Below are 27042 nucleotides of genomic sequence, written 5' to 3'. Positions count from 1 at the left end.
TTTTTTTTATAACAACTGAGTTTTTTTATTACGGGCCACCACGAAGTGCGAAGCCTGCTAGCATATCATTTGTGACATTTGCTAACATGTTCAGACTCTGGTTCACACAGAGTTCACCTTCAGCAACTTGCCAGCTATGCATTAAACCCCAAATGCGTGAGTTGTCATCATTTGAATACGACACCGTTGTTTCAACTAGTAAGAGTATTTTTTTTTTTAATCCAATAAAAAGTTTTTCCGCCGCAAAACACTTTTCTCCACAGTTTATTCAGCATAGATTGTGGGATTACGAGCAATCCGTTGCTCTGTGTATGGCTGCTGGCAGTACCACCTTACGGGCCATCAGAAGAGCATTTTCTAGCCTCCTAGGTTCTCAAAATGACGAGCTGCATGACGAATGAGAGAGCAAGGACACCGACTGGACCTGCCGAAGGATTCCGGTACCGCCTCCCCCTCCTCTCCCTCCGGTCTCTTGCCCAACTAAACTGATGACCTGCCTGAAAGTAAATACCTGGGAACTTTAAAATCACATAAACTGTAGTATTTGAGGCGTGACGTTTCAGTTAAGAGGCTTTAGTCATAGAACTCGAACACATTGAAGTCAAAAGTTCATACATCTTCAGAAAGTGTAAACAGGAAGTCCTTACTGGGGACTACCGCCACTCTTGTGTTTCTCACAGAAAACCGAGTCTTCTATTTTCTCGTGAAAAACTGAAGTTTTCACGATAACTAGTTGCCAAACGCAAGTGCCCGTCATGGAGACATAGAACACCTGGTCCATCCAACCTACCGCGTCTTTTGTTGAATAAAAGACAGAATTTGTCGGTTGGACCTTCGGCGGCCTCGACAGGAATTCCTGATCAGTGTTTTGGCTGGTCATAGAATTTCAGAGTTTTCTGTGTGTATAACTGCTGTTTTGAGATTTTCTGGAATTATCTTGTCTTCCGCATGTGCCGCTTACATCATAACACGTGTACAACTGTTTTACCTCGGATCGTCATCAATATCTGATGAATGTCGTACTACAGTTGTATGTGTGCCACCTTCACCGGATGAGTTTCCAAGAGAGATGTCTGAAGAAAATTTTCAAGATATTCTGGCCAAACATAATGGAGATATCATTGCAAGAAACAGCTGCACAAATATGACAAACATAAACAAAAAAAGAGAGATGGAAATGATCAGAGCATGTTTGTCTCACTCGGTCCTCATTAATGTCTCATTATCGCACCAGACCCTCAACAGACCATAGTAGTGGTAATGACTTCACCGAATTATCACCAATGCCTTCTCATTAAGCACCAGACTTGCATCACCCTCGCCGTATCCTCACCAACTAGTGGCTAGTGACCTCAGAACTTTCGCCGCAACATTTTAGGCTTAGCTAGCTTACCTGACAATAGTAATTGAGTGTAGCTGGCTGCTCTAAACCTCGACATGACATGACTTCTCTCTCTGTGCTCTCTCTTTCACACACACACACACAGATTACGACACACCCACCCATACTTTGTACATACCCCATCTCTCTCCCCCTTCTCTCTCTCTCTCACACACACACACAGAGTACGACACACCCACCCATACTTTGTACATACCCTATCTCTCTCCCCCTTCTCTCTCTCTCACACACACATACACACAGAGTACGACACACCCACCCATACTTTGTACATACCCCATCTCTCTCCCCCTTCTCTCTCTCTCACACACACACAGAGTACGACACCCACCCATACTTTGTACATGCCCTATCTCTCTCCCCCTTCTCTCTCTCTCTCACACACACACATACACACAGAGTACGACACACCCACTCATACTTTCTATATACCCCCTCTCTCTCACATACATACTCACGTGCGCGCGCGTTTCCAGCCTGCCCACCCTGTCCGGAAGCAGGGTGTACGTCACTGGCGCGGTCCCAGTGCGGGTGTGTGTGTGTTTGAGGAGCAGTTGACTGCGAGGAGTAAAGAGAACCTGACGAGCAGTCGACAGGCCACGCGCTGCAATCAAAGTCAAGCCAGGCTCCTTCAGCACCCGCGCTCAGGTAAGTCGCCTCCGCCTCCACCTGCATGCCTTGCTTCCAGTCTTCCTCACACCTTGCACCTCACTGTTCCTGCAATCCTCCTCCTTATAATCCTCCTCCTCCTCCTCATCGTCATCATCATCACATCACAAATAATAACTTACATCAAATATATTGCAATTTTATGTTTAGTATCTGTCACTGAGAATGAAAATCCATTACCTTGCAATTGTTTCTTTTAAATCCAAAAGAAAGGCAAGAAATTTAAAAAAAAGAAAACTTTAAGCCAACCCACTTGGAAGTGATCTACATGACCAGCACAGTCCATCAACTTCTTTTTCGCCGTCACCTTTGACCCAATGACCTTTATGTCGGTGACTTCTGCTTTAGTATGTCTTCAAGTTCCGAAAGATACAAGTTGACCGAAGCACCATTTTTTCTACCCAGTTTAAGATGGACTGTTTCGTGGACGAGTGTTCACTGTCCTGTGCGCTTGTGTTGCGGAGGTACAAGGGAGATGACACTGCAGACATTTCTGCCGAGTTGTGTTTTCACCTCATTTACACCTGTTTTCTAAAATATTTTTGCTGTGTAGCGGTATATTTTCTTTTCTTTCTTGCCTTTATTTTCACTCCTCTTCCATTTCATGTGTCTTGTCGAATTAGAATTTCACATTTTGCTTTTGAAAGCAGGGAAACCCAGACGCTAGACGCCATCGAGTAAACACTAAGCGGACAATATATTAAGTTGCCTGTTTTTATTTTCTCCTGTCGCATTTATCCACACGTACGATCATGATATTCGATTCAATTATCTCTTAGTATTTTTATTATATACTTTATGTGGTCATCCCACGTGCTGCTCGTACATCAGTATGTCTCCACACATCTTCCTGACACTCTCCTCCACTCCAACGCTTGGCTGGTCAACTCGCCCAGCTCTGGTTTTACGCTCAGAGCAGCTTCTTTGACTAAAGATGTAGGATGCCATCTTCTCTAAATTTATCTCTCTTGCCTTTTGGTCACATTTGGAATATTATCCAGATTGAACATCGAAGAGATTAAATACAATAAATAAATAAATATAGAGTTTGGTAATATGTGCGTGCGAGAGCGTGCTTGTGTGGCGGGTGGGTGGGCGAGCAGGAGAAGGATTCTAGAAACCTACTGAAATCCACGGTTTGTCCCATCCTTATCCGAGTTGTCAGGAATACTCATACCGATTATGATTCTGTCATCGAGTATGTTAGGCTGGTTTACATCACTCCGGAGAAGGTTTATTTTGATGTTTATGTTCTCCGTTTTAAGAAGGTACCGGTGTGGAAAACACTACGCAGAGGAAATTGCGACTTATGTCTACCACGTAGTAGGAACGAGCAACGTAGTTCATAACAAGGACAGACAGACAGACAGACAGATCGAGAAAAGGGAAAAAGGTGAGCTAATGGCGGTTTCATTCAAAAATAGTTCCCTCATTGCAAAACATTAACGGTTAAGTTTAATAAAGTGTTTAGAGAACAAGTGCCTCACTGACATCCACACATAAGTAAACAAACAAATAGATCAATCACCATCTTAAAAATTCCGTTGAAAATGTTTGCAAAGAATGACACTAGCACAATTGTAAACTACTGTCAGGGTAAACCGACCGAAAAGATAGAAATATGACCTAAGTATGACCTAAGTATGACCTAAATAATGATCGCATAACATGAAAGCTTGGATCGACGATGCTAGGGGCGGTATTTTTTCTGGAGGGAGCAGGGGGTAACTACGACTGGAAGAACGGTCTTTGAGACATTCTCAGCGAGTGTGCCTCCGACTACAACGTGGCCCGGACGTACTAGTGGGGGGTCCTCTCCTCCCCCGCTGAAACCCAAGACCTACAGTCAAACGCGGTAACTGCTTACTACTGAAACTAGCAGACAAGAGAGAAACACAGCATCAGCATCTTACTTCTACACATGCAGCTTCCTTCATCTCTCTACATCTCTCTGTCTTCCTTTATAAGTGTTTCTGAACGTGGTTTTGTGCTTGCTTCTGTGTGTGCGCACGTTTGTCCATCAGTTCGTCGGTATGACAAGCATTACTGTGTTGCTAGTACTGACATATAAATATATTTCACTTTTTTCCCTGAAGCATCGATTCTCAGGATCGTGAAAAAAAATATATATATATACCGCGAGGAGACTGTTAGTTCTCACCACCATGACAACACCACATATAGAATCCCTATAAATAGAAATATGTATAGCATTTAATATCTAGCAGATTATACGAGTCTGATAGAAGTTTGGTGTATATATATATTATAACACATTGTGTGCTAGTTTGTGTATGTGTGTGGGAGAGAGATAGAGAGAAAGAGCAAGAAAGTGGAAGCGTGAGAGAGACAATGAGGACGACAGAGAAAGACGAGTGAAATAAAGACAAAGACAGAGAAGAAGGACAGAGAGAGGAGAGTTGGCATCTTTATTATTTTAAGCCACCGAAGGTTATCTCGCTCTTGGCAAACGTGTCTTGACCAGACAAAGACACCCGTGTACCCACCCAATCGCGCACCGCCATCGCTGCAGTCGCCGCGATACCCGCTCGCCCCGAGGAGCATGGAGCGAACTCTTTGTCTCTGCAACTGCGAGCTCACACAATGTGGGCAAACTTGCTCTCACAACCGCTTGAGATACTGGTTTATAAACAACCTCGATTCACATTTTGTCATGTTGGAATTTCCTATCAGCTTTTCTGCTTCCCCGGAAAAAATACCTCCAGGGTATCAGTGCATGCCCTCGGGTGGGAATTCTCAGGCCTTCCCAATGTCTTCGTGCATTCGCCAAGTTTATCTCGTCGGAACTTTAAAGAGTTAGCCGTGAAACAATAATGAATGTGATAAAACTAACTGCCTAACACACCTGCTGTAAAATTTGGTAACTTACAGAGGCACCTTTATGTAAGCTCAAACATAAGTACAGATATATATATATTTTTTACTTTCAATTGTTCTCTCTCTCTGTATGTGGGTGGTGGGAGTGACGGTATGTGTGGGAGAAAGGAAGATAGAACTTCTGTTTGAGGGTGGGGGAGAGACTGGGGTAAGGAGAGTAAGTGAGCGAGAGAGAGAGAAAGAAGAGTTCATCTTCACTACATTTTTCCAGACGGTGCCCCTTACACTACAACTTCCAACCGTTCCTTTACAAGTGGGAAAGCAGAAATGTCAGGGTATCGGGTATTCACGCACTCAGACATGTACAGCATTCTACGCCTTCGCTTTAAACCCCCATTTCCGGTGAGGGCACCACCAGTCGTGCATGTCTCGTGCTTCTAAAGTGATGCTTTCTCTCTCTCCCTCGTTATTTTTTTGCTCAGAGTTTCGGCAGGTGACTCAAGGTAAGTTAGAAATGTCAGGTCAGAGAGTAAGTGCAAACCTTTCCACTTTGGGTCAGAACCAAGAATCGCAAGAAGACTTCTACTAGACGGGTACAGTGCCTCGGGGAGAGGTGAGCAATTGTTATTTGTTCATCGTCGAATAGTTTTGCTTAGTTACATTCCTTCTGGTTGTTAATGCCAGACATTCTTTTGGAAAGCCTTGTTTCTTTTTTGGAATATTTTGGGTTTTTGAAATTTGAAGTATAGAGAGGGAAGAGGAACATACATATATATAGTAACAAGATAGTGATATAAAAGTGTTGGACTGGACTTACCCAAGGTGCGAGAGGATGCTGACAAGATGGTTCTGGGGCTGCGAGGCATCCTGAAGGAAGGCAACATAGGGTCGACATGAGGGGCATCACTGACATCAGCACATACCCGTCAGGGTGATACTGGCAGGTCGAAACTGAAGAACAAAAAGCAAGACAAGAGGTTTATGGGTAGATAATGGGGTAGCTCGCTCCCCTGGCGACTGCTCGACAAGCTGTTAGTAGCGGGTGTCGATGCTACACTGCCCTCCAGCAGTCGCTGTAGCTGTCCCTGTGATCAGGGGTATAAGCGAACAGGTGTTTCTGTATATCAGGTATATAACCAAACCTGCTAACGAGCAAATCTTTCAAAAAATAAAAATAAGGAAAAAAAGCTTGACTCCTATTTCTTGAGACCAAGTCAAGTACGGATGCAAAGTTCATCATGAACTTGATCACTAAGAAACTCTTTGGCATCAGCAGTTAGTTGCCACTTTTTGTCTGGCATCGCTTTCACCAGAGGGCGCCAACACAGATGACGAGAATCGCGGACATGACGAGAAATGCAATAAGCAGCCATTGATTCGTCGTTTTTCGGGGATGGCAACAGGAAAACTACTGCAAGCCATGTTTATGAGACTATGTACGTCAGCAGGTGCCAAGTGCTGGGTTTTCACTCAGTGGGTTCAGTCTCAGTCCTGTCACGTGACCTCCAGCCCTTGGACCGCTGTGCAGGAAGTTCGCCTACAGTTCAGATTCCCAACACTGATAGTCTTGTTTTTTGTTTTTTATTGTTTGTTTGTTGGGGTTTTGTTTTTTTTGTTTTATTGTTTTTGTTGTTTCTTTTTTTCGTTTTTTTCTTTTGCTGTTATTTCTCCTTCTAAGCTTCCTAAATACAAAACTGTTGGATAAGCAAGTAAAGTTAAAATAATAAAAAAAGATTTTTGATTCATTTACAATTTCTTGTGAATGCAATACAAATTTTCCGATGACCGGATGTTCATTGAGTAAGGCACTGGGCATGCGCGCTATACGGATGATAATGATCTGGGAGTCTAATCTTTTTAAAGACTTCTGAGCAATGAGAGGCAGTAAACATGGTCCAAGACAGTGTTAAGGGAGAGGAAAGCAAAAGTTTTTCAAAGCATTTCCGAATATCACATGGAGGGATGCCATAAGCCTTGGCACGGAACTCCTTTCAACGACTTTTTACCCCAGTCTCCGACTTCTCTTAAAAATGCAGTTCGCTAACCATTTCCCTCGACAAAAACACTTCTCACATTTTGTGAAAGATGAATGAGTAGAAGAAAACTTCTTCTGTTGTGACATGGATCTTCAATTCATAGCCAGTGAAATACGCTTCCCGGCGGTGCTGCAGCACTCGTGGTAGTGTCGATAATTCATCTCCATCCTCCACCCCCACAGGTCTCCTCCCAGGATGGAGAGTAAAAGTATCTAACTCGGGCAATGGGTGTTCTTTGAGAAAGTGAGCAGTTGATTGCGTGAGAGATACATGCAAGCTGCGGGTTTGTTTGTTGATATGTCGGATTTTGTTCAAACCCCACAGCTGCGCAACACGAGAATCGAACAGACCCACCTCTCATTTTGGGTGCAAGTGATCTAACCACTCGGCTATCCGCTCCCCTTACCTCAAATTTTTCCTCCAAAGTTTAGCATAATGACTGACTGCAATGTGATCACGTGACTTAGAAGCCTAGCATGATGCAGAGTAAAGTAATGATCGCAAAAACTTAGCTTAATCTCTTAGGGTGACCCCGTGACCCCTGAAGAGCATGACGTAGCGCGGGCGTTAATATTTAGCGGAAAACATGTCGGAGGACTACACCGATGACTACACCAATAAATACGAAAAGAAATCTGTTGTTAAAGAAGCGACGGGTCGACTGCCTCTTGTTTTCACAATCTTGTGGGCGTGGTTTGCCAGCTCCTTGATTAGGTCATTAGCGGACCTCGGGAGCAGCCGGGTGGCTGGAAACCATTCCCATCCTGTGTGTTCATGCTGAAGACGGATCGCTAAAAGCTCGTGTTCTTCTGTTGCTGTATTATACGAAGGAGGGGGAGAGGAGGAAGAGACCTGTGAAGCAACCTACCGGGGACAAAGCGTTTTGCCATCAACTTGAAACATCGCGAGTCATACCTGTTCATTCACTCTTCCGGTCAGTATTTCTGTTCTTTCTTTTTTTTTTTCTTTAAAATTCTCAAATGCACATACATATAGATATATGCACGTGTACTTGAATGTATGAGAGATAGAAAGTGAGATAGAGAGGGAGAAAGATAAAGAGAGAGTGGGTGAGATAAAACAAATTTGTAAATAAAAACAAAATGAGATAAACGTGCATATACCTTTAACTTAACGGTTATTTTAGTATATTTTTAAAACTCTAAACCTAGACATAAATTTTATGAGCCAAGCAGGTGTTGAGTGATACACCAGAATATGTTTTGCAGGTAGAATTGAAAGTAGATTTGTTGAACTATGCATGTTTGTTCATAACTCACGGTGCCCCATGTAGAGACAAAGACCGTGCAAGTGAACACGCCTATTCACACACAAACACGAGCAGGCATACATGCACACACGTGACCACACGCACGCGCACGGAGGGTGCAGGACGAGGGCGCATGACCGGACCGCGCTGACGTGGCGCCGCGGCTCTGTTTTACTTCAAGCAGCGCTGCGCCTCTCTGTCTGCATCCTTGCTTACATTCTTCCTCTTTTTGTCATCGCACGAGCGTCATGATAAATGCCAGACCTATATGCACCACCAGATGGACCCTAAGGGCCCTGACTCACTCCGCTTGAAGGACAAAGCTAAGGGAGACAATCGTTATTTTTTTTTTATAATTTCGCAACCGATTTTCATAGCAAACTTTTTGCAACGGGCGTTGTAGCCAAAAGCAACATTATCGTTTATACTGCTTGCTATAGACAAGAGTGAATGGTAGAGAGGTAATGTTACAAACAAATAAGTGTCATCACAGCGCAGACCTCAGCAAACGCAGCAGTTAGAAAAAAGAACAAAGATTGTAAACAAGCAAAATAAAAATAGAAAGAGGATTGTGTGTACATATTCCGAATTCTCACAGTATACTTACTATCTACAGCGAGGATTATGTCAACGTGTTACGAGGATTCAGGGTACATGAACTAGGTGCGCAAAAAGATATGCGCAGAAAATTGTCGTGTCAGGCTCTTCCGGTTTGTGGACGGTCCTTGTGGTCAGCTTGGCTGAAGAACAACCATCTCCACCTCCTCTGTAAGTTGGTGAAGTGTACATTCCACCCTTAACATCTCATTCCGAGAGGAAGAGCAGTCTATTGCCAAATTAAGACAAGCACGGAACCGGTGTTACAAGTATTTAGTAATAGAAATGAAAGCTTCACAGCATCACAGACGAGTGTCGGCCCTCCGGAAGTTATTGTAAAAAGACAGAAAAATCTAGAACATAAAACAGATTTCAACAGTGCAATAAAATAATTTTGTACGATTCGTACTTCGCACAAAAATGATTCAAAATTATTTGTAAAAAGTTACAACTTCAGTTGCTGGTCCACGCGCCAGTGGGCACCAAGCGAGCATTTGTCCAACTGTTGTGAAAACAGAGACACAACTGTAAGAATGAGAGACAACGTGTAAAGTGTGTGTTCATGTGTGTTCATGTGTGTTCATGTGCACGGTGCATGCTGTGTTGTAAGAACTGAGCTGTTTTCATCCTTTATCAACTGAGGCCTGTCGCATTCACTTCTTATCTCCGCCTTTCTGCCAGAGTTAAGGACGTGCAAAGCTCTTCTTACCTCTTCTTCCTTCACCCTCCTTCCTTCACTGCCTTCACGAACCTGCTATCCCCCTCCACTTGCATTCCATTCGTTGTTTTCCTTGCTTCGTCCATCTTTTCCTCTTGCATCTCTTCATCTCTTCATCTCCTCTCTGTCATGGTGCCTTTTGGTGGGAACCTGGTTCCTTTATCCTTTTGCTTGGCGATTCCAGTACTATTGTGCCATCACCTGGTCAACTCGAGAATCGGGTATCTATCTACAATATATTTATTAAATGCCACCTGATTTCTTAGTTAATTTGTGTCAAGTTATCCCCATTTCTTGCTTTAAGTAAAAACCGTGAAGACCTCAGAGCTTAGGCCCCGTGTTGTATGAATGATCTCCTCTTTCCACCACAAGGACTAGTTAGTCATCAGATACATTAACAACTAGATTGCTGTCACAATTTTCATCCAGTGATGTTAACTCTTGTATAACTAGTCATTCATTGTATACTGCCTACAAATCTGATAGCCGGCGAACACTTACTGACCGCTTCTATCAAAGTATAATAATATTTAAACACTCACCATCACGAATATCATTTTACATCGCTGGCGCCATGTTTTGTTTGACTACATCTTTATCAACACTTTCACGATAAGTGTATGTCTTTGTACCTGCTTGGTCTGATCGACATCTGTACCCTGTGTCTGATGTTTGTTGTCCTGTGTCCCTTGTACCTGTCTGACCAGATCGTCATCTCCACTACTCATGTTTGTTGTCCCGATTGCTGGTGATTCGCAACACCTCACCCTCCGCCTTGTCACTCGTTGTTTGTTTACCTGCACCTAAGTATCATGATAGCCTTTTCTCCAGAACAGAAAAGCGTTGAAAAATGGAACATTTTCTGACTCCGCAGTGGGAGATACGCTTCGTTCGTGAGACAATAAACAGATAAAAAAAAAAAAATGGAAGGAGAAAGGAAGAGCAAAGGTCAGCAAAAAGCTCTTGCTTCTTCGAAACGCACCAGCAGTTTCCGGGATTTTCTCAACTGACTCACCCCTATTCCTCCCTCACCCCCACCCACCCTCACTGTGAGTTCACAGTTATCTCCCCTTCCCCACCACTGCCCCCTACCGAGTCTCCCACTTCCCCCTCATGACACATTTTGCAGAAGCGATCTTTTCTTCATAACAAGAGTCATCTGAGGACAGAGGGCGTTTATTTAAACTCAGGATCAGGCGAGAGGAGGGAACGCTGTAACCTTTTGCAACAAAGGGAGATAAGCACCGATGCTTTGTCTTTTTGTTACTTGTGTTCTGGAAAAAATGTGTAATACTTGTGGAGTCTGGGTGTGAGTGTTTACTGAAGGTAGTGTTGTAAACAGACTTTTGAAGAAAAAAAGAGAAAAAGACTACAATAAATCAATAAATAAATAAATAAAATCAATATATTCCACTAATGACAAACTTTATTATCCTCGGAATTGTCTTTTTATATTTAATTTATATAAAACTAAGTCTAATCATAGGCTGTCTGTGCATGTGGGAGGGTATCTCGAGAACAGAAGGGAGGTAATCGGAAAATAATTTTTCGGAAAATAATTATTTTGTAATGAGCTTTACCCAGTCATTAGACAGAAGTTCCCACTATGCAAAACTTTTAAATGGACGAGGGTTTTTAAATGACGAACTTAAGTCTGTCCCTTCACCTTACTTGACCGCCCACCCACTGGGTTGTCTTTCCCTTTCATTCTTCTGCTTGCGTGCACGTGAGGACCGGCACGAGAGTTCTGGGATGCTCAGATCTGGATCTGGCAAAGGGCGGCGGCTGACGCGTCCGTTACAGCTTGAAAAAACTCAGTCACCTGCCAGCTCTCGTCTGCTTGCCAGCATGCAGTTTCTTTTGGCGCGGCACGCCCTCTGTCGGGCTGCCTGCCTCTTGTTTGTCTGTGTGTCAGCTTGACTGTTTGTCGAACTGTGTGTCAGCTTGACTGTTTGTCAAACTGTCTGTGTGTCCGTCCTTGGTTTATCGAGTGTTTGTCCTCATCTTGTTTACATTCAAAGTAAACTAAAATAAACGGGTACCTGCACTGGCAGCAGCTCCTGACTACTCGGGATGGATAGAAACTTGCGTGGATTTTTTTTTCTCCCCAAGGTATGAATCCGAAAAACATTCTGAATAAGCTGTTACTGCACTTACTGGAAAAAAGTTATGCAAAAAATGTATCTCTGTCAAACACTTCTATTTCTGAATGAAATTTTTCTTGGCCTGTTCCATAGTAAGGTGTTGATATAGCTAATCAGATGTTAGAGCTTTTTGTGATAATATACGATATCTACATCAGTGGCAAGACTAAAAAATCTCTGTTTCTGTAAAGTACATTTCCACTCGTATTATTAGCATTGCTTGTTGCTTGTTGCCGATACGTTCAGGGTATAACGAGACAGCGCGATGAGGTGTAATGATACATCTAACAGTTTTAGAATTTTCTGCACTTGACATTTCTTTTTGGCCCGAAAAAGTAGATTGAGCTGGGTATCTGGGTAGAGTTTGTGATGGTGTACAGACTGTGGTAGTAAGGCAGCAACTTACATTTCTGCCTGTGTACGTCCGATTTTTTCAAGTGTTGTCTGTTCTGAGGATCTGAAAGTGCAGTCTGTCAAAGCAGATATTTTTGTTAGCTGATGTAATAAATTTGAAAAATTAAAATTTCTTATCTGAGTTTCCCTTAAAGCTAGATAAGCTGCATCCTTGCCCTCCTTGCATGTAGTTTTCAAATCCATGTGATTAATACATAATTACGAATGAGATAAATATCATTTACACGAGTCTAGAAAGTTTATTTTGTGTCTATATATCATTTTAAAGCAAAAAACAAACAAACACATAAACAAACAAACAAACAAACAAACAAACAAACAAACAAACAAACAAACAAACAAACTCGTTAATGCTGTTAGTTGGTTCGTAGCATCAGCAGCAAAGTTTTTCTGCTCCCGTCGTTACTAGATTGTTGAGAATGGTCTCCCCTGCAGAGACATGTGACGTGTGCATGCACGTGTTCCTCACGTGTCCGTGACGTACTGCTGTCACGGATGAGGTGAACACGCAGCCAACAAATCCTGAGTAAATCCACAAGTACCTTCGTCCCTCGTCTGATGCAGCAGGTCCTCGCTGATGTTCTTTGTCGCGCCAACCACACGTGACGAGGCGGGTGGAAATGAGAAGCTTGTGGTGGAGCCAGTCACGTGACTATAGTCAGTCAAAAATGTGCTGACTAGTCACTCTGAGAGGCCCTCACAACCTTCTTCATTACATTACCTCTTTATCCTTCTCTTGTCTTCTTTTCTTTTCATTTTTGCAAACTGATCAACGAAGCCTGAGTGCCGCTCACCACCACGGTGACGGTTCAAGCATTGTGTACTGACTGGCAAACAACTCACATCTGTAAACTATATAACATACTTTTTTCCTAGTATCATTCAAAAATTAGAATTCTAGGACTGTTTAAGAGTAAAGCTGTTGCGTTTCAGTACACAAAGTTCGGCGAGGGTTTTGTCTGAACCTGCCATGTGTTACATACATTAAGATACAGTCTGCACAGGGGTAAATAAGTGATTTCACAAACACTATGATGCATCTGAAAAATTACTGCAAATGATGCACATCATTAAAAAGTTATAAAACTGCTCGGCACGCGGGGTTACGGGGTCACACTTCATACAAAAAGTCTGAAGATGATGGACTTGTTTGCACTAAGCAGACGTGAGCGGGTGGCTCACAGAAATTTTGCTGAGTGAGCGTGGGTGTAGGGTGGGTGGGTATGGGGGCAGGCTAAAAACACTTATAACACGATGAATGATGTATAATCTCATACTTATTTCTTTGCAAAGACCTATCTCCGTCTTAGTACAGCCAGGTCTTTTCCATCCGCCATTCTAAGACCTTCCTGTCTCTGTCCACCATTCATAGAACAGTCCTTCATGTCCCTGTCCACCATTCTTGGAACAATCCTTCATCTCATTGTCCAGCATTCTTAGCACAATCCTTCATGTCCCTGTCCAGCATTCTTACTCAACACAAGCTGCTATACTTAGTACAACCCTTGATATCTCTCCGACATTTGCGGATCCATATTTGTAAATTCGCAATGAATCTTTGTGTTGATTTCAAGAAATTTACCTTTAGTAATTTATTTTTCGGGGTGAGAGGGGTGGTGAGAATGGTGTCCATCAATGTCGTCTTTCTGTCCGTGTAGCAAGTTTGTGGGTTGCAAAGAAGCCAAGACTACAGTACCCCAAGAGGAAGGCAATCATAATTTTTTTATTGCCTGCAGGCGCGTGCGTTCCTTCTCTGGGTGCTGTCAGACAAATGTGATTACTCAGGGAAGTAACACCTCATTTACTGTCAGGACCTGCTCCACAGCTTCCGCTCCCTGTCTGTCGTTAATGGATTTAGCCATGCGTGACGTTAACGGCGAAACAAAATACATCTCTCAGGGTGAGAACTGTCATCACACAGCTTCCCCCGCCCTTACATCCATCCTCCCACCACCACGAGCAAGCCAGTCCTGCTTCATCATTACAAGAGAACAGGGTCTACACTGGTGGGCTTTTGAAAGTAAGGGGGGCAGCAGAGTGTTGAAGTTTGTGAGGAGGGTTGGGGTGGAAGTGGTCTCATCGTTGCAGACTACATGGGATGAGAGTTTTACTGACTTCAGTGACAAATTGTCTGATGTAACCAACTCTCCGAAAATAATCTCTTGGCAAAAACCGAGAGTACATTTGATATTCAATCAACCTGCAGCAGATCAGCTACAGCACCTGCCGTAAATGGAAATGGATGGGAAGGAGTAGATAGATCACGTGACCCATGTCAGCAATCCGTTAAAAATGGAAGATGGAGGTGAGATTTTATAGGCAGTGGAAGAAAACTGCTTATTTACCTTGCATGAAACGCCAGCAAGCAGGTACAGTAACAGTAAGCTCGGGATTAGCAAGATGGAGAAATTGAGTTCAAATGTTGCTTGCGTCACTACAGACTTCCCATGATGCCCGAGACCGGGTACTGACGAAAGGGGGCGTAACTGGCTGACATAAAGGGGTGTGTAACTGTGGGTGTTTCTACACAGGGTTAACAGCTACAGTGTGTTAGATTGAAGTGAGAAACCAGCCACACCTGGCAACCAGAGATGAACTGATCTGTGAAAGCACGATATGTATTTTATTTTTGGTCACGTGTAAACACTCCATGACATGAAGATGTATTACCTGTGGGCAGGTATTTGAAGACTTTTAAAGAAGTTTGGATTCAGATTCTAGAGAGTGTCAAATATTTATCCTTAAAATTAAGAAACCGAACTCAATACATTACTGAAAAATACTTACATAGTGTGTGTTTGTGCTTGAATGCAGGAGAAAATTCAGTCTTCCATTCCATATTTCTTTTCTGTTTTATTTTTGGAAAGACCAAGAAGCTTGCATATTCTGTTTCACAACACATCGGCGTTGCTTCAGTCTGTCTTCCCCTCAGACACTACATCGAACATAAATAATGTTTTGCACATTCCTGTCTTCCCTCGCAGGACGGCACTCGTCCCAGGAAATGACAGCTCACAGGAAATGGCTTTTCAGTAAATGATGATGATGCACAAAACTTAAGCATTCTGGGAAAAGTTGGACTTGTGTCTTATTGTGGTTGTAGTTTGTTACTCGTATAACGGGCTATTTAATTAATTAGTGTTAGACATACACACAGAGTAGAGGAACATGTTAGCAGTCGAACAGGTGCAAGAGATGAGGATGGGATTCACATGCAAAACCATTTTCAATATTTAGTGAACAAAGGACATATTAGTCAAGAATAACCTGTATAAAGAAGGTTCAATGTGTAGAAAGGAATCATTGACGGTTGGATGAACACACACAGTCACATGACTGATTTTCCGCCGCATAGTCCCTTAGTAGTTAATTTAAATAAATCAAATATTGTTGCATTTAAAAATTGTGGTTTTATTTTTTACCATTAAATATACTCAGTGAAGACAGTCCCGTCCAGATGATCACTTTAAATGTTACTGTTTAACGGGAAAGTATTTTCTATAATTGAGTTGAAATCTCCGATGTTCGAACGATTTTCCATCTTTTTGTCGGCAGGATCACACTGCCAGGGGGTGCAAGTAAGAATTCCCATTTACTCCGCCATTAAAAGGATGTTTAATAATCTGAAAATGTCCTAAACAGATGTACCCACCCAGTTCTCTCGTGTTTTCTTGTCCTGACATCGAGTTTTCGCACTAATTCTCAGCATTTGCACCACTGCTTCACGGGCTGAACATCAGAGCGAAGGGAGATCATTTATAGCTTGGTGTGGATGCTCGCCAGGTGGCAGACTGATCTGTTTCGTAATCTTCAGCATCATACCCTGCTTACCACATACCTGCAGTCTTCAGAACCAGGGTGGTGACACCAGCGAGCTGACTTTGCAGGTGTTCAGTCTAGTTTTCAGGAGTTACACTTTCACTTTCTTGTTGCAATGTTTCTACATCTCGGGTTAACAAAGGTCACGAATTATTCACTAAATGTTAGCAGTGAGATGAACATGGCATTTAGTGTTAGCTAAAGGTAGAGACTAAGACACAAAGTGTCACTACTTACTCCTTTTTGTGTACTCTTGAGGGAGATGAGAACGGAAGGAAAGAAGCAGAGAGAGAGAGAGCGCAGTAGTGATGTGCTGTATCAAGTCCATAAAAGCCACAACATCTTGTGTTTTGATTGAACTGACGTTTAACGACTTTCAGTTTATACAGTTGTATCAGACGATCTGACTGTCGGTGTTTTTGTAGCACTCATACCTGGCAGTATGTTTACACCAACAACAGGTTCATTTAGAGTTGGAGACTGAGGGCGTTGACCTCACCTTGCATCATGTTTAGCTTTAGTGTTAGTGTTAGTCCACTGTGGTATGACACTTTGTATCATGTTTAGCTTTAGTGCTACTGTTAGTCCACTGTAGTATGACACTTTGTATCATGTTTAGCTTTAGTGTTAGCGCATGACGGCAGGACACTGACCTCCGTGGTATACACCAAGGGATGCTCATACCTCAACAGACGCATGCGCAGAAAGGCGGGCAGTCAAGGCCTCACATGTTCACCAGATGGAGATCTTCGGCTTGTTCGTGTTATGAAATGTCAGGAGCTGACATTCCTGCAGACTCCACCCCAGTCTCTCTTCCCCCACCCCGCTAACATCCCCATCCTCACCCCACCACCATCCTTCCCCACGCAGACTTATCTCCTCCTGCGGGTGATCTAACCGGGTAGTGACTGTTTGTTGGCAGGACGGAAAGGTAGACACTACAGGTAGATACCCCGGCAGGTGAGGGGAGGTAGAGACTGAAACAATGGACCGGAGACATGACAGCAAAACACCTGTCCACCCGGCAGGTCGACCTGCACAAGGTGTAGACGGTGTCTTTGGGAGAACAACTCACCTTGGCTGGCTGTGGCTGGCTGGGTGGCTGGCTGGGTGGCTTAGTTTTGTACAGGCGCCACATTCCTTTCACCAGGCAGCCGCTACTTGTCATCCATAATAAGCAGCTTCACTCTCTACGGGAGGGGAGTTGGGGGAAAACATTCATGCAAGAAATTGCTATTTTATAAAAATATCACACTGATGCATTTCCAGTCACTTTTTTTTAATAGAAGATGATAAAAATGCTGTGACCTTTCCGACTATGCCAGGTTAAACTTCAGACAACTCGAGGTCTGGGGTGGGTGACCTGTCTGTAACCTGTTTACCTGTTTTGTTTATGTAACCTGCATACTTGTTGTTTTTGTGGGCAGACAATACATCACACTCATCACGATGGACCTCTTGGAGACTCTGGACCCAGCAAAATGGCGCAAAGCTGACTCCAGCCAGAAGAAAGGTACAGAAATTTGTTCACCTAGGTATAAGTTGACATTCTACCTCTGTTACAGTGAGGTGGGGTTAGTCTCGTTACTGATTTACACGGTTCCTCCACACAGAAATTCTACCAGCAAAATTGTTTCAATTGTTAGTCTTCTTCATTTTCCACTTGTGCATAGTTTGTACATAATATGTACAGTTTATACACTACTTATACAGCTTCTAACGCTCAACCCTGCCGACCGGTGTCACATATAAAATGTGTCCCGAGACGAGATCCGAACCCCGAGCCTCTCACTGCAGGGACAAGCGAGTGTTTTATCCACTACACTACCGGGCTCCCCATATATTTCTTTCTGGAACAATTTCTCTTTTCAACAAGAAGTGAAAGATAAATGCCAAACGGTTGAGAAGTTTGGAAAAATAGGTTTTCAGAATTTCATCCAACTTGATGGTTTTACCTACTGACCGTTCAGGATCATTTATGGAAGAAGAGAATCCTTCAGAGAGGAGAGAGAGAGAGATGGGCGTATTGAAGCGGCTCCGATTAAAGCAGCTGTTTATTGAACTTGATTACCTCCCTTATTAAAGAGCGAGGGAGCGCGAGAGGGGTTTGGATGTTTGTTTATTGTCTTGTGAACTGTCTGTAGTTGTGTTTACTCTCGACCAGAGCCTCTTGAACTCTTGCAAGAGAAACCTCGGGTATCTTTACCCTGGAAAATACGCACGGGTAGGCCTGGTCTACGTCTGACGTCAAGAAATGAGTTTTCTCTGTTCAGGTGAGAAACAACACTAACAGCAACACACGAGACTCACCTGCTTTGATGTCACGCGCGGCACTGGGGGAGCCAAGCGCGAGACTGTGTGTCGGTTTTTGACATGGTTGGTGTGCCGACATGGTTTAGTTGCCAGGAGATGGAAGTACGATTCCCAACAGTCAGCTAAATTTTTACAACATGAGCATTGTAAATGATTATTAGGTGAGAGAGGAGAGAAAGAGAAGACAGAGCGGAGAAAAGAGAAAAGAAAAGAAAAAGGGAAGAAATAAGAGAGATGGTAAGAGAGAGAAAAAAGAAGAGAAACGAAGAAAAGGAGGCAAGAGAGAATAAGATAGAAAGAGAGCAGAGAGATACGGAAAGAGAGAAGAAGAGAAAGAAAAAAGCGACAAAGCAGGAATGCACAGACACACATTGCAGTCATCATTTGCAGACGACACTTTCACGAGGAGTTGCTCGTGGTTGCACGTTCCTCCTCGTCTTCACGCATTATCGAGTGCTGAGACGACCCAGCCCTCCTCCCTGCCTGCCTTGTCTTCTTGTTTCTTTTTCGTTGCTTGATTTATCTGTTCTTACATTTCTTCTCGTTACTGCACTACTCAGTGAACTTGAGGGACTAGCTATTATTATTACTTTATTATTATTATTTTTATTATTACTTTTACTTTATTTTTATTATTACTTTTTTATTATTACTTTTTTATTATTACTTTTTATTATTATTATTATTATTATTATTATTATTATTATTATTCCAGACTACCACGAGTATCAGGTGATGAGACAGCACAAGCAGCTGAGTCCCACAAGCTACCGTTACCTTATCCAGCCCGACATGGATTCCGAACCGAAGGGCGTGGTGGTGGAGTTCACCCTGAAAGACAAGGACCCGCTCAAGGATATAGGCACGGCTGAACTGCGGATAAACGATGATAAGGTCACTGGAATCGACCTGGACGGCGACTGTATGGAGTTGATCTGAAGCCACACCTGTCCTCCCCCTTCTCTCACCTTTATTTTGAATCGGGTGGTTTAGTTAATTCAACGGTCGTTTGTCGGTCCTGGCTACCCTGATTTGTGTCTGTTCCTGCTTTGATACCACTTGATATTACAGATGACAACAGAGGGAATACTGAGCGCCATCTTTTGCTTCTCAACCTGAATTTAGTGACAAGAATATTTGTAAACATGTTATTTACCGGCATTCCCTCCTCTGCTTCCATTCTTTGAGTGCTGGACCCGAACCCAAGTCAATGCCGACACCAGACATCTTCATCGAAAACCTGCCTGACCCTTGCCCTTGGCTTCTTTGCATTTCTTTGTAGTATAGTCTCATTTCCCTATCTGTACAGTCTTCGAAGAAAACTTATTTAAACCAGCCTCCCCCTGACCAAAGATATTTCATGAAGAATATTTTTAATACTGCGTTTTTATTCGTAGTATCCGGATTATGAATCTGGTTCGAAAATAAATAAATAAATAAATAAATAAATAAATAAGGAAATGAGAAAGAAATGTGGTAAAGTTCACATATTGCTCGGAAAACAACACCCAGAAAGCTTTTTCTAATTTTCTATAAAGTAGAGAATGCTTTTACCAAAAATATTTTCCTCTCTCGGTGGTTTATCTAATAAACTCCAACTGACAGAAAAAACGAAGAATTGTTTAGAACGCGTGTTTGTCCTTGTCGTACATTGCTTCTTTGTCATTCTTATATTTTGCAAATTCAAGCTATGATTTGTCAGATTTTTAAAAGTGTAAACAACCGTTTCATTATCACTTGATGTATCCATTGTGTATCCACGCCTGACATCCACGCGGCAAATGTCCGTTGTGTATCCATGGCAAAATTTCCCCGAGTGCAGTACAAAATGTTTGGGATATTAAATATAAATTATTAAATTATTTGTCTGAAAATATTTATCATCTGTGCGTAATCCCTTAAATCTTTGTATATATTTACAGATTGTGTGTATGTGTATGTGTGTGTGCTCGCATGTTATTAATAGGTAAGAGTGCGTGTGTACGCAAGATGGACTGAGAGTGAGAGATAAATACTGACGAAAGCAAAGCCAAATACTGAATTTCATAACATAAAAACATTTTTATTCATACAGTAACACACACACATCTGTCACTAGTTGTCACACAAATGGCGATGCCTTCCTATGAAAATGCTGCTTCGAATTTCCCGAACAAGAAAAATGTTTCTACACAAAAATAGAAATAATATCTTTTGGATAAGAAACTCGATTTTCTTCTTTAAATATTGCTTTAAACAGTGAGCAACAGCCTGGCCAAGATGACATCTTGATGAAAGCCTATTCTTTATAACCAAACTTTTCCATCAAAAACATATCAGGGTACGAACAGACAAACCCGTAACCCCACGCACACATTCTGTAACGGTTGCCATAGAGACAGTTTCAGGAGAAGAAAGCGCGGATGAGATGACTGACACAAACATCCGGGAACAGAAGCTTCTCGAGCATCTCTCCGCTGACTGTGGACAGGGCGGGTAACACCAGCAGCAGACGACCAAACCGGGCTGTCGTCGCCACCACGCTGGCCACCGCGCCTGGCGGTGGAGAAGGGACGATGACAGTCGTCGATGACGACGATGATGATGAGGAGGATGACGGCAGGGTGAGCGAGGAAGGCGAGGAAGGCTGCGTGTTGACGTGCGCGTGGACAAAGGCGTGCTGCGTGTAGTGCGCAAGCGCGAGCTGCACCTGCTCCTGGAGGGCGTCCAGACGACCGGACTCCACCTCCGCCTCGCGCTGACCTGAAGGATGAAAGTCATTAGTGACTCACTGCACGTGAGGTCAATCTAAGTCGACAAATTACTCTAAATGTTTGCTATAAAAAAGGGGAAATTTTGGTTTATGGCATGATTTTACTAAAATAGCTTTAATACGAAAGGGAGACAATTTTCAAGGGAAACAAATCGTCGAAATTACAAGCCCGTGGTTCCAGACCCTGCATGTCAAGGTTGCTCTGAGTGCGAGATGCAGACAACTGCACACCCGCAGAGCGGTGCCACACCCGACAAGCAAAGGGCGTGCACTCAGCGTCAGGTTATCGCCACCTGGGCAAATGGAGGCGCGGGGATCGGCTTTCTAGTGCACCAGGAGTTGATGCCCACAGAGGCTTACTATCAGTTCGGGCCCAGTATCGGTTCCAGACGGCAGAAAGGTTAATTCAGGTGAGGATCGTTTGTGGCCTCAGTGCCAGGTGACATGACAGGTGCATCAGTCTCACATGAACGAGGTTACTTAGTGTCACCTGGATGATGTTAGTGTCACCTGGACGAGGTTACTTAGTGTCACCTGGATGAGGTTACTTAGTGTCACCTGGATGATGTTAGTGTCACCTGGATGAGGTTACTTAGTGTCACCTGGATGATGTTAGTGTCACCTGGATGAGGTTACTTAGTATAACCTGGATGATGTTAGTGTCACCTGGATGAGGTTACTTAGTATCACCTGGATGATGTTAGTGTCACCTGGACGAGGTTACTTAGTGTCACCTGGATGAGGTTACTTAGTGTCACCTGGATGATGTTAGTGTCACCTGGATGAGGTTATTTAGTATCACCTGGATGATGTTAGTGTCACCTGGATGAGGTTACTTAGTGTCACCTGGATGATGATGAGGTCATTAAATAAGCGTAATTCAGTCTCAAAATTAATGCGCTTAGAATGATGTCAGGAATTTAGTGTCATCAGGTGGATTTGACGAAACTATTGCCACTATCAACAAAAAATAAAAATAAACTTATATTTAATAAAATATATAATTAAGTAAAAGCAAAATGTAAAAACAATTAAGATTATCAGCGAATTCAAAATGAAAAATATGTAAAATTTTTGTGAAGGAAATTTGAAGGATTAAAAAATGATTTTAAAAAAAGTAATTAAAATACTACAACTAATAATAATTCTAATAATAAATAAAAAATTTAATGAGAAGCAACACTCATTGTCCTTAAAATAAAATATTAAATTTCTTTTTTTTTTAAAGTAACCCAGGGTGAAGCAAATGAAGGAGAGAAAAGATTATTTTGTAGGTATTTGAGTTCATACGTCACTGCTATACCAGATGAATTATTTTCAACAAGTTTATGTATGGACAGTCTCATGATCTTTTAACTGCCGTAGCATCACTTACTAACCTTGTCGAAGCAAAATCAAAGTCTCCAAGAAAGGAAGTTCTGTGACGTCAGCATTGAGAGCTTGGCACGTGCTGATGACCTTTTGAACTCCACACAAAACGTGATCCTCGTCTGCGTCATGGACCTGCAAAGGACAGTCATGCCGGCCATATTGTGTCACACACTTGCCCTTACAGTACTTACTGTCAGTATCACAGTACTTCCTGTCAATATCACTTACAGTACTTCATGTCAATATCACTCACAGTTCTTCATGTCAGTATCACTTACCGAGCCGCTCACGCGCAGCAGTTTCGAGATTATGCATGAAATGTCCACTGGCCAATAGGAGGCCGCCAAGAGAAACACTTCTGACCAATGGGATTCCAGCTGCGCCTCCTGTTCTCGCGGATGGAGGGCTTTGAAAAAATAATTGTGCTGAGTCCTTCTGAGGCACGACAGGAGGATCTGATGCGCAGTGTGGCGAAGAAATCTCTGGACATCACGTGGTTCTTGAGCCCCTACATAAATAGTAAAAATAAAAAGGCACTAATTAAGAAAGGAATTTTTCATTAATTATGAGCACTCACCGTTAAAGCTACGACAACATTTATCATTAGCGGTGATGACTACGAGTGGAAATGAATTTTCAGACAGTAAGTCTAGTTCTGTGTTGTGTGATTTTATTGTGTATGAGAATGCAAAACATGCATTGTGTACCTGCGCGGGGTATGAAATATGTACACTAGGTAAAATTATTTCTATACGACAAATGACTCACAAACAAGGAATCGTCTCTGGCAGTTTGTAAATTTAAGAACAGTCTTTTTGATTTTGTTAACCAGTGCTGTGGATAAATGGAAGTACACTAGAAGCCGATGGAGGCGAGACACTAGTGTCGTACCCGCACTGAGACAGTCCGCCGCGCCCGTGACGCTCCCAAACAGGATGGCCGGAAGTGACGCAGGCAGCGGCCAGGCCAGCAGCGGGTGGATCGGGTGGTACGGGTGCAGAGTCGGTCCTCGGGGAGTCACCCGCCGGAAAGCGCTGAAGACCGGGCTCCACGCCAGACCTGGCTCCAGTGACGTCACGCTGGACTCGTATGGGGTCACGCGGGTCGCCATGGAGACAGGGGGCGCTGTGCCGAACGGAGGTGCGGGGAGTGCGTGCTGCGCTGACCTGCGGGCCAAGATGGACGCTCGCTTTGTGCCTTTGTTTTTGCGCGGACCCCGTTCTTCTTGGACAGCTGAGAGAGAAAAAAAAAATCCCCAGCATGCTCTCAACTTGCTCGACATTTACATACAAAAACATATTTCTTCTGTGGACAATCATGTCTGATAACATAAAATCTTTTTGCACGATTGAAGGGGCACAGTTACGAGAGAGGCAGTAAGTCCACGCGCATGCTCCGACATTGTCAACGTTTTATTAGACTTACCGTTTCTGTTCATATTAACGGCGAAACATTTTTGCAGACGACAGTATGGACACCAGTTTCTCCGGGCCTTGTCGATGACACAGTTCCCTTTTCCTTTGAAAAGACAATGAAAATGACATTATTAATGACAGTGACGATATAAGTCATGGATATACTTGCATTGGTAAAAGATTAATACACAAGTAGAGACAACTTGAGTATATCAACGAAACCCGGGGTAGGTGATATGTACCTCTGAAAAAAGCTGCTGGACCGATGATTTACCTAGCAGGTTTAAAGAAAATACATTTCGAAAGATGTTTAGAAATTTGATACGATGTTCTTAAACACACAAAACATTAACTTTTAAAATGGTTTAATTACCATTTGAACACTTGAGAACAGAAAGGGTTGGAATGTACTTTTTAACCCCCTTACGAAGTATGGACAAAGCATTGAATAACGGAAAAAACACGTGATATAAATGTATTTACCACATGCTTTTAGAATATTTGAGTATACATCCAACTTTGCAAGAAAAAAGTTCAAGTGCGTATCAAGGATGAAGAATAAGGAAGAACAAGAAGATGGGGAAATCAGAGAAGAACAAAACGGAGAAGTGAGTCCAAAGGTTCGCACCTATGCAGGTGTAGGCAATATTTTTCCTGATGCTGCGTTTAAAGAAACAACTGCATCCATCACAACAGTAGACACCATAGTGCTTCCCGTAACTCTTGTCACCACAGACTTCACACGCAACCGGAACAGGCAGAGTTCTTCCTGAACACAGCACAGAATGAACTAGTAGATATGTAAAAACAATAAAAAAAAAAAAAATAAGTGAGTATAAACATTGTTTTTATGTGTCAATCAAAAATATTTCCCACCTTTTCTTGCTTAGCCTATCTACCAGATGTAACAAAGTAAACATCGATGAAACTGAAATACAAATAATCATTAAAATAATAATACAAAAATGTAAGCAAATGTAGTAAAGTCGGTATGAAATAAACAGAAATGAATAATAGGAGTGTGAGTGTGAACATTTTTGAAATAATGACACACTGAAAATAAACAAAAATTATCTTACAAAACTGGACATTGTCATCCACTAACATTAAAGTTAATAAATGTTTTGGTCCTGACAATTAGTATGATAGTGAAAAATATACGTAAATCACTTAAATGAAAATTTGAAGTTTTGTGAGATGTGAAATATTGACTGTGAAAGATTGTGTAATAGTTCAAGTCAGGTCTTATACTAACCCATTGTTTGTCGGAGCCAAGGTGTGACAAGGACTCGACCCACGCGCACCTGGACCAGCGACGGCGATGGTGAAAACCTTTTGCCTTCCGCGCCTCGACCGCCATGGTTTTAAATGGGCTGTTTGTGTGGCCAGCCCCGTCTTAAAACTTCTTTAAAACAGGTGTTTCAATAGTCGGCCGCTTAGACCGCCATTAGCGCGCGCAGGCGCTCTTCACCAGCCGTGACGTCATCTGTCAGAGAGCGTGCTCATCCGGGATCTTCGACCCGCTGCGCACTCTTCAACTCTGGGAGTCAATAAAAGACGGCGCGCGCGCCTCTCCTGGCAATTGATTGGTCGCCACAATCAATCCCCGGGGTGAGGCTTTGTCTTGTGGGACTGGAAGTTGATAAATGTCGCGGTATGTCTCGCCAGTACTGCCCTCGCATGCAGTCGATAGTTCAAATGCGGCTTATACGGGACGAGACGGATTTGTAGGCAAAGGTGTCGACTTAATACATCGATTAGTGGACGTTTTAGTTTTTAATCCAGATAAAAAGTTCCAAACTTTCCTAAAAACTTTTTTGGATGGGCTTTAAATACTAAGTAGATAGGGATCGTCGGCAATAGCGGTTAAATTCCTTTCCTTTAGTTCGCCCTGGCAGGTGTTGGTAGCACGTTCTCTCTCTCTCTATCACACACAGCCAGCCAGCCAGCCAGCCAACCAACCAGCCAGCCAGCCAACCAACCAACCAACCAACCAACCAACCAACCAACCAACCAACCAAATAAACAAATAAACGAACGACAACCAACCAACCAACCAACCAACCAACCAACCAACCAACCAACCAACCAAACGAACGAACGAAGAAACAACAACCAACCAAATAAACAAATAAACGAATGACCGACCAACCAACCAACCAACCAACCAACCAACCAACCAGCCAACCAACCAACCAACCAACCAACCAACCAACCAACCAACCAACCAACCAACCAACCAACCAACCAACCAACCAACCAAACAAACAAACAAACAAACAAACAAACACACAATTTCACCACTCACACTCATACTCTATTACTCATTACGAACAAACTCATTTCACGTTCTCTCGCTGTCCTCTTACACATAATCCCACATAGTACAAAATATTCAAATCTTAAAGTGGGTTTGTGAGTCAGTCAGGCAGTTTATCCATCTGTCAGTAAGCGAGAAGTCGGTCAATGTTTTAATTAACAGTTATAAGCAATAAAGATGACTAAGTAATTATGTCTTAAGCCCTCATTTAATATAGAAAGCATTCCCTTCAAGTGCAGTAGCCCGCAAATATGTTGATAAAGACAAAAAAATATAAAAAATTTTAATACGTTTCTAAAATAGAAAAAAAATTTATAGATGAAAGAAAATAAAATTCTTTGTATGAAATAAAGAGATGTGGTAAACATAAGCTGGGAAAGTGTGAGCCTTACTATTCACCCTCCTCCATCAACATTTTTGTACATTTTCTTCTCCCACCTGCTCCCGTCGTTGTTATGGAAACTTCCACTGCCGTCATCACTGTCAGCATTACAATTCAGCTAATTCTCTCACAATTGCAATAAGTCCTCGCTTTCAGGGCGAAGAGTCTCACTCTCTCTGATTTCTCGACGCCTGGTATCGACGCAATGTCGTCGTTGTTGTCGCGGCCTCCTGTTGACCCTGCTGGCTGTCTTCCTTTTTTCGCCTCAAAAACTGTTTACAAATCTTTTTGTTTCTATCAGCATCCTCCTTTCAGGGGCAGGTAAGCCGCGCTCTCGAGGAGCTGGCTGATAACATTTCACATCCGCAAGCCGGTTCCTGCCAGCAAAGGGCAAAACATCGATGGATGTCCACCGAGCAGTTAGAGTGGTGGACGTTCTGCTTCCACTGTTTACAACTTTCTCGCCATTCTTTTTATTTAGCTGGCCAACGATTCTGGACATCCGTTACAATTTAACAAGTTTTTCTTTAAACCTTAAGAGTCTCCTCCTGCAACTCAGTCGAAACCTGATTTAAACAGGTT

At 42.8% G+C, this 27042-nt stretch overlaps 1 protein-coding gene across 1 annotated transcript; it reads right to left on the bottom strand.

Annotated features, from left to right (window-relative positions):
- Positions 1-20169: 20169 nt before the first annotated feature.
- On the bottom strand, positions 20170-25730 carry LOC112555786 (nuclear receptor subfamily 2 group E member 1-like). The gene is made up of 7 exons (XM_025224302.1): positions 25014-25730; positions 24387-24527; positions 23769-23861; positions 23235-23576; positions 22622-22851; positions 22352-22475; positions 20170-20962 (listed from the first exon to the last, which is right to left on the bottom strand). The coding sequence occupies exons 1-7, from the start codon at positions 25015-25017 to the stop codon at positions 20604-20606; spliced, it is 1293 nt and encodes a 430-aa protein (XP_025080087.1). The 5' UTR covers positions 25018-25730; the 3' UTR covers positions 20170-20603.
- Positions 25731-27042: the final 1312 nt, after the last annotated feature.

The sequence above is a fragment of the Pomacea canaliculata genome, linkage group LG14 (assembly GCF_003073045.1).
Source record: "Pomacea canaliculata isolate SZHN2017 linkage group LG14, ASM307304v1, whole genome shotgun sequence".
Lineage (NCBI taxonomy): Eukaryota > Metazoa > Mollusca > Gastropoda > Architaenioglossa > Ampullariidae > Pomacea > Pomacea canaliculata.
This window is presented reverse-complemented; position numbering and strand designations above follow the sequence as displayed.

Excerpts from the sequence above, each read along its gene's own strand:
- LOC112555786 (XM_025224302.1), bottom strand. Across the intron at positions 23,577-23,768 it reads CGTTAATATGAACAGAAACG|CTGTCCAAGAAGAACGGGGT; the intron begins GTAAGTCTAATA and ends TTTCTCTCTCAG. Across the intron at positions 22,852-23,234 it reads GGCGGACTGTCTCAGTGCGG|GGGCTCAAGAACCACGTGAT; the intron begins GTACGACACTAG and ends CTATTTATGTAG.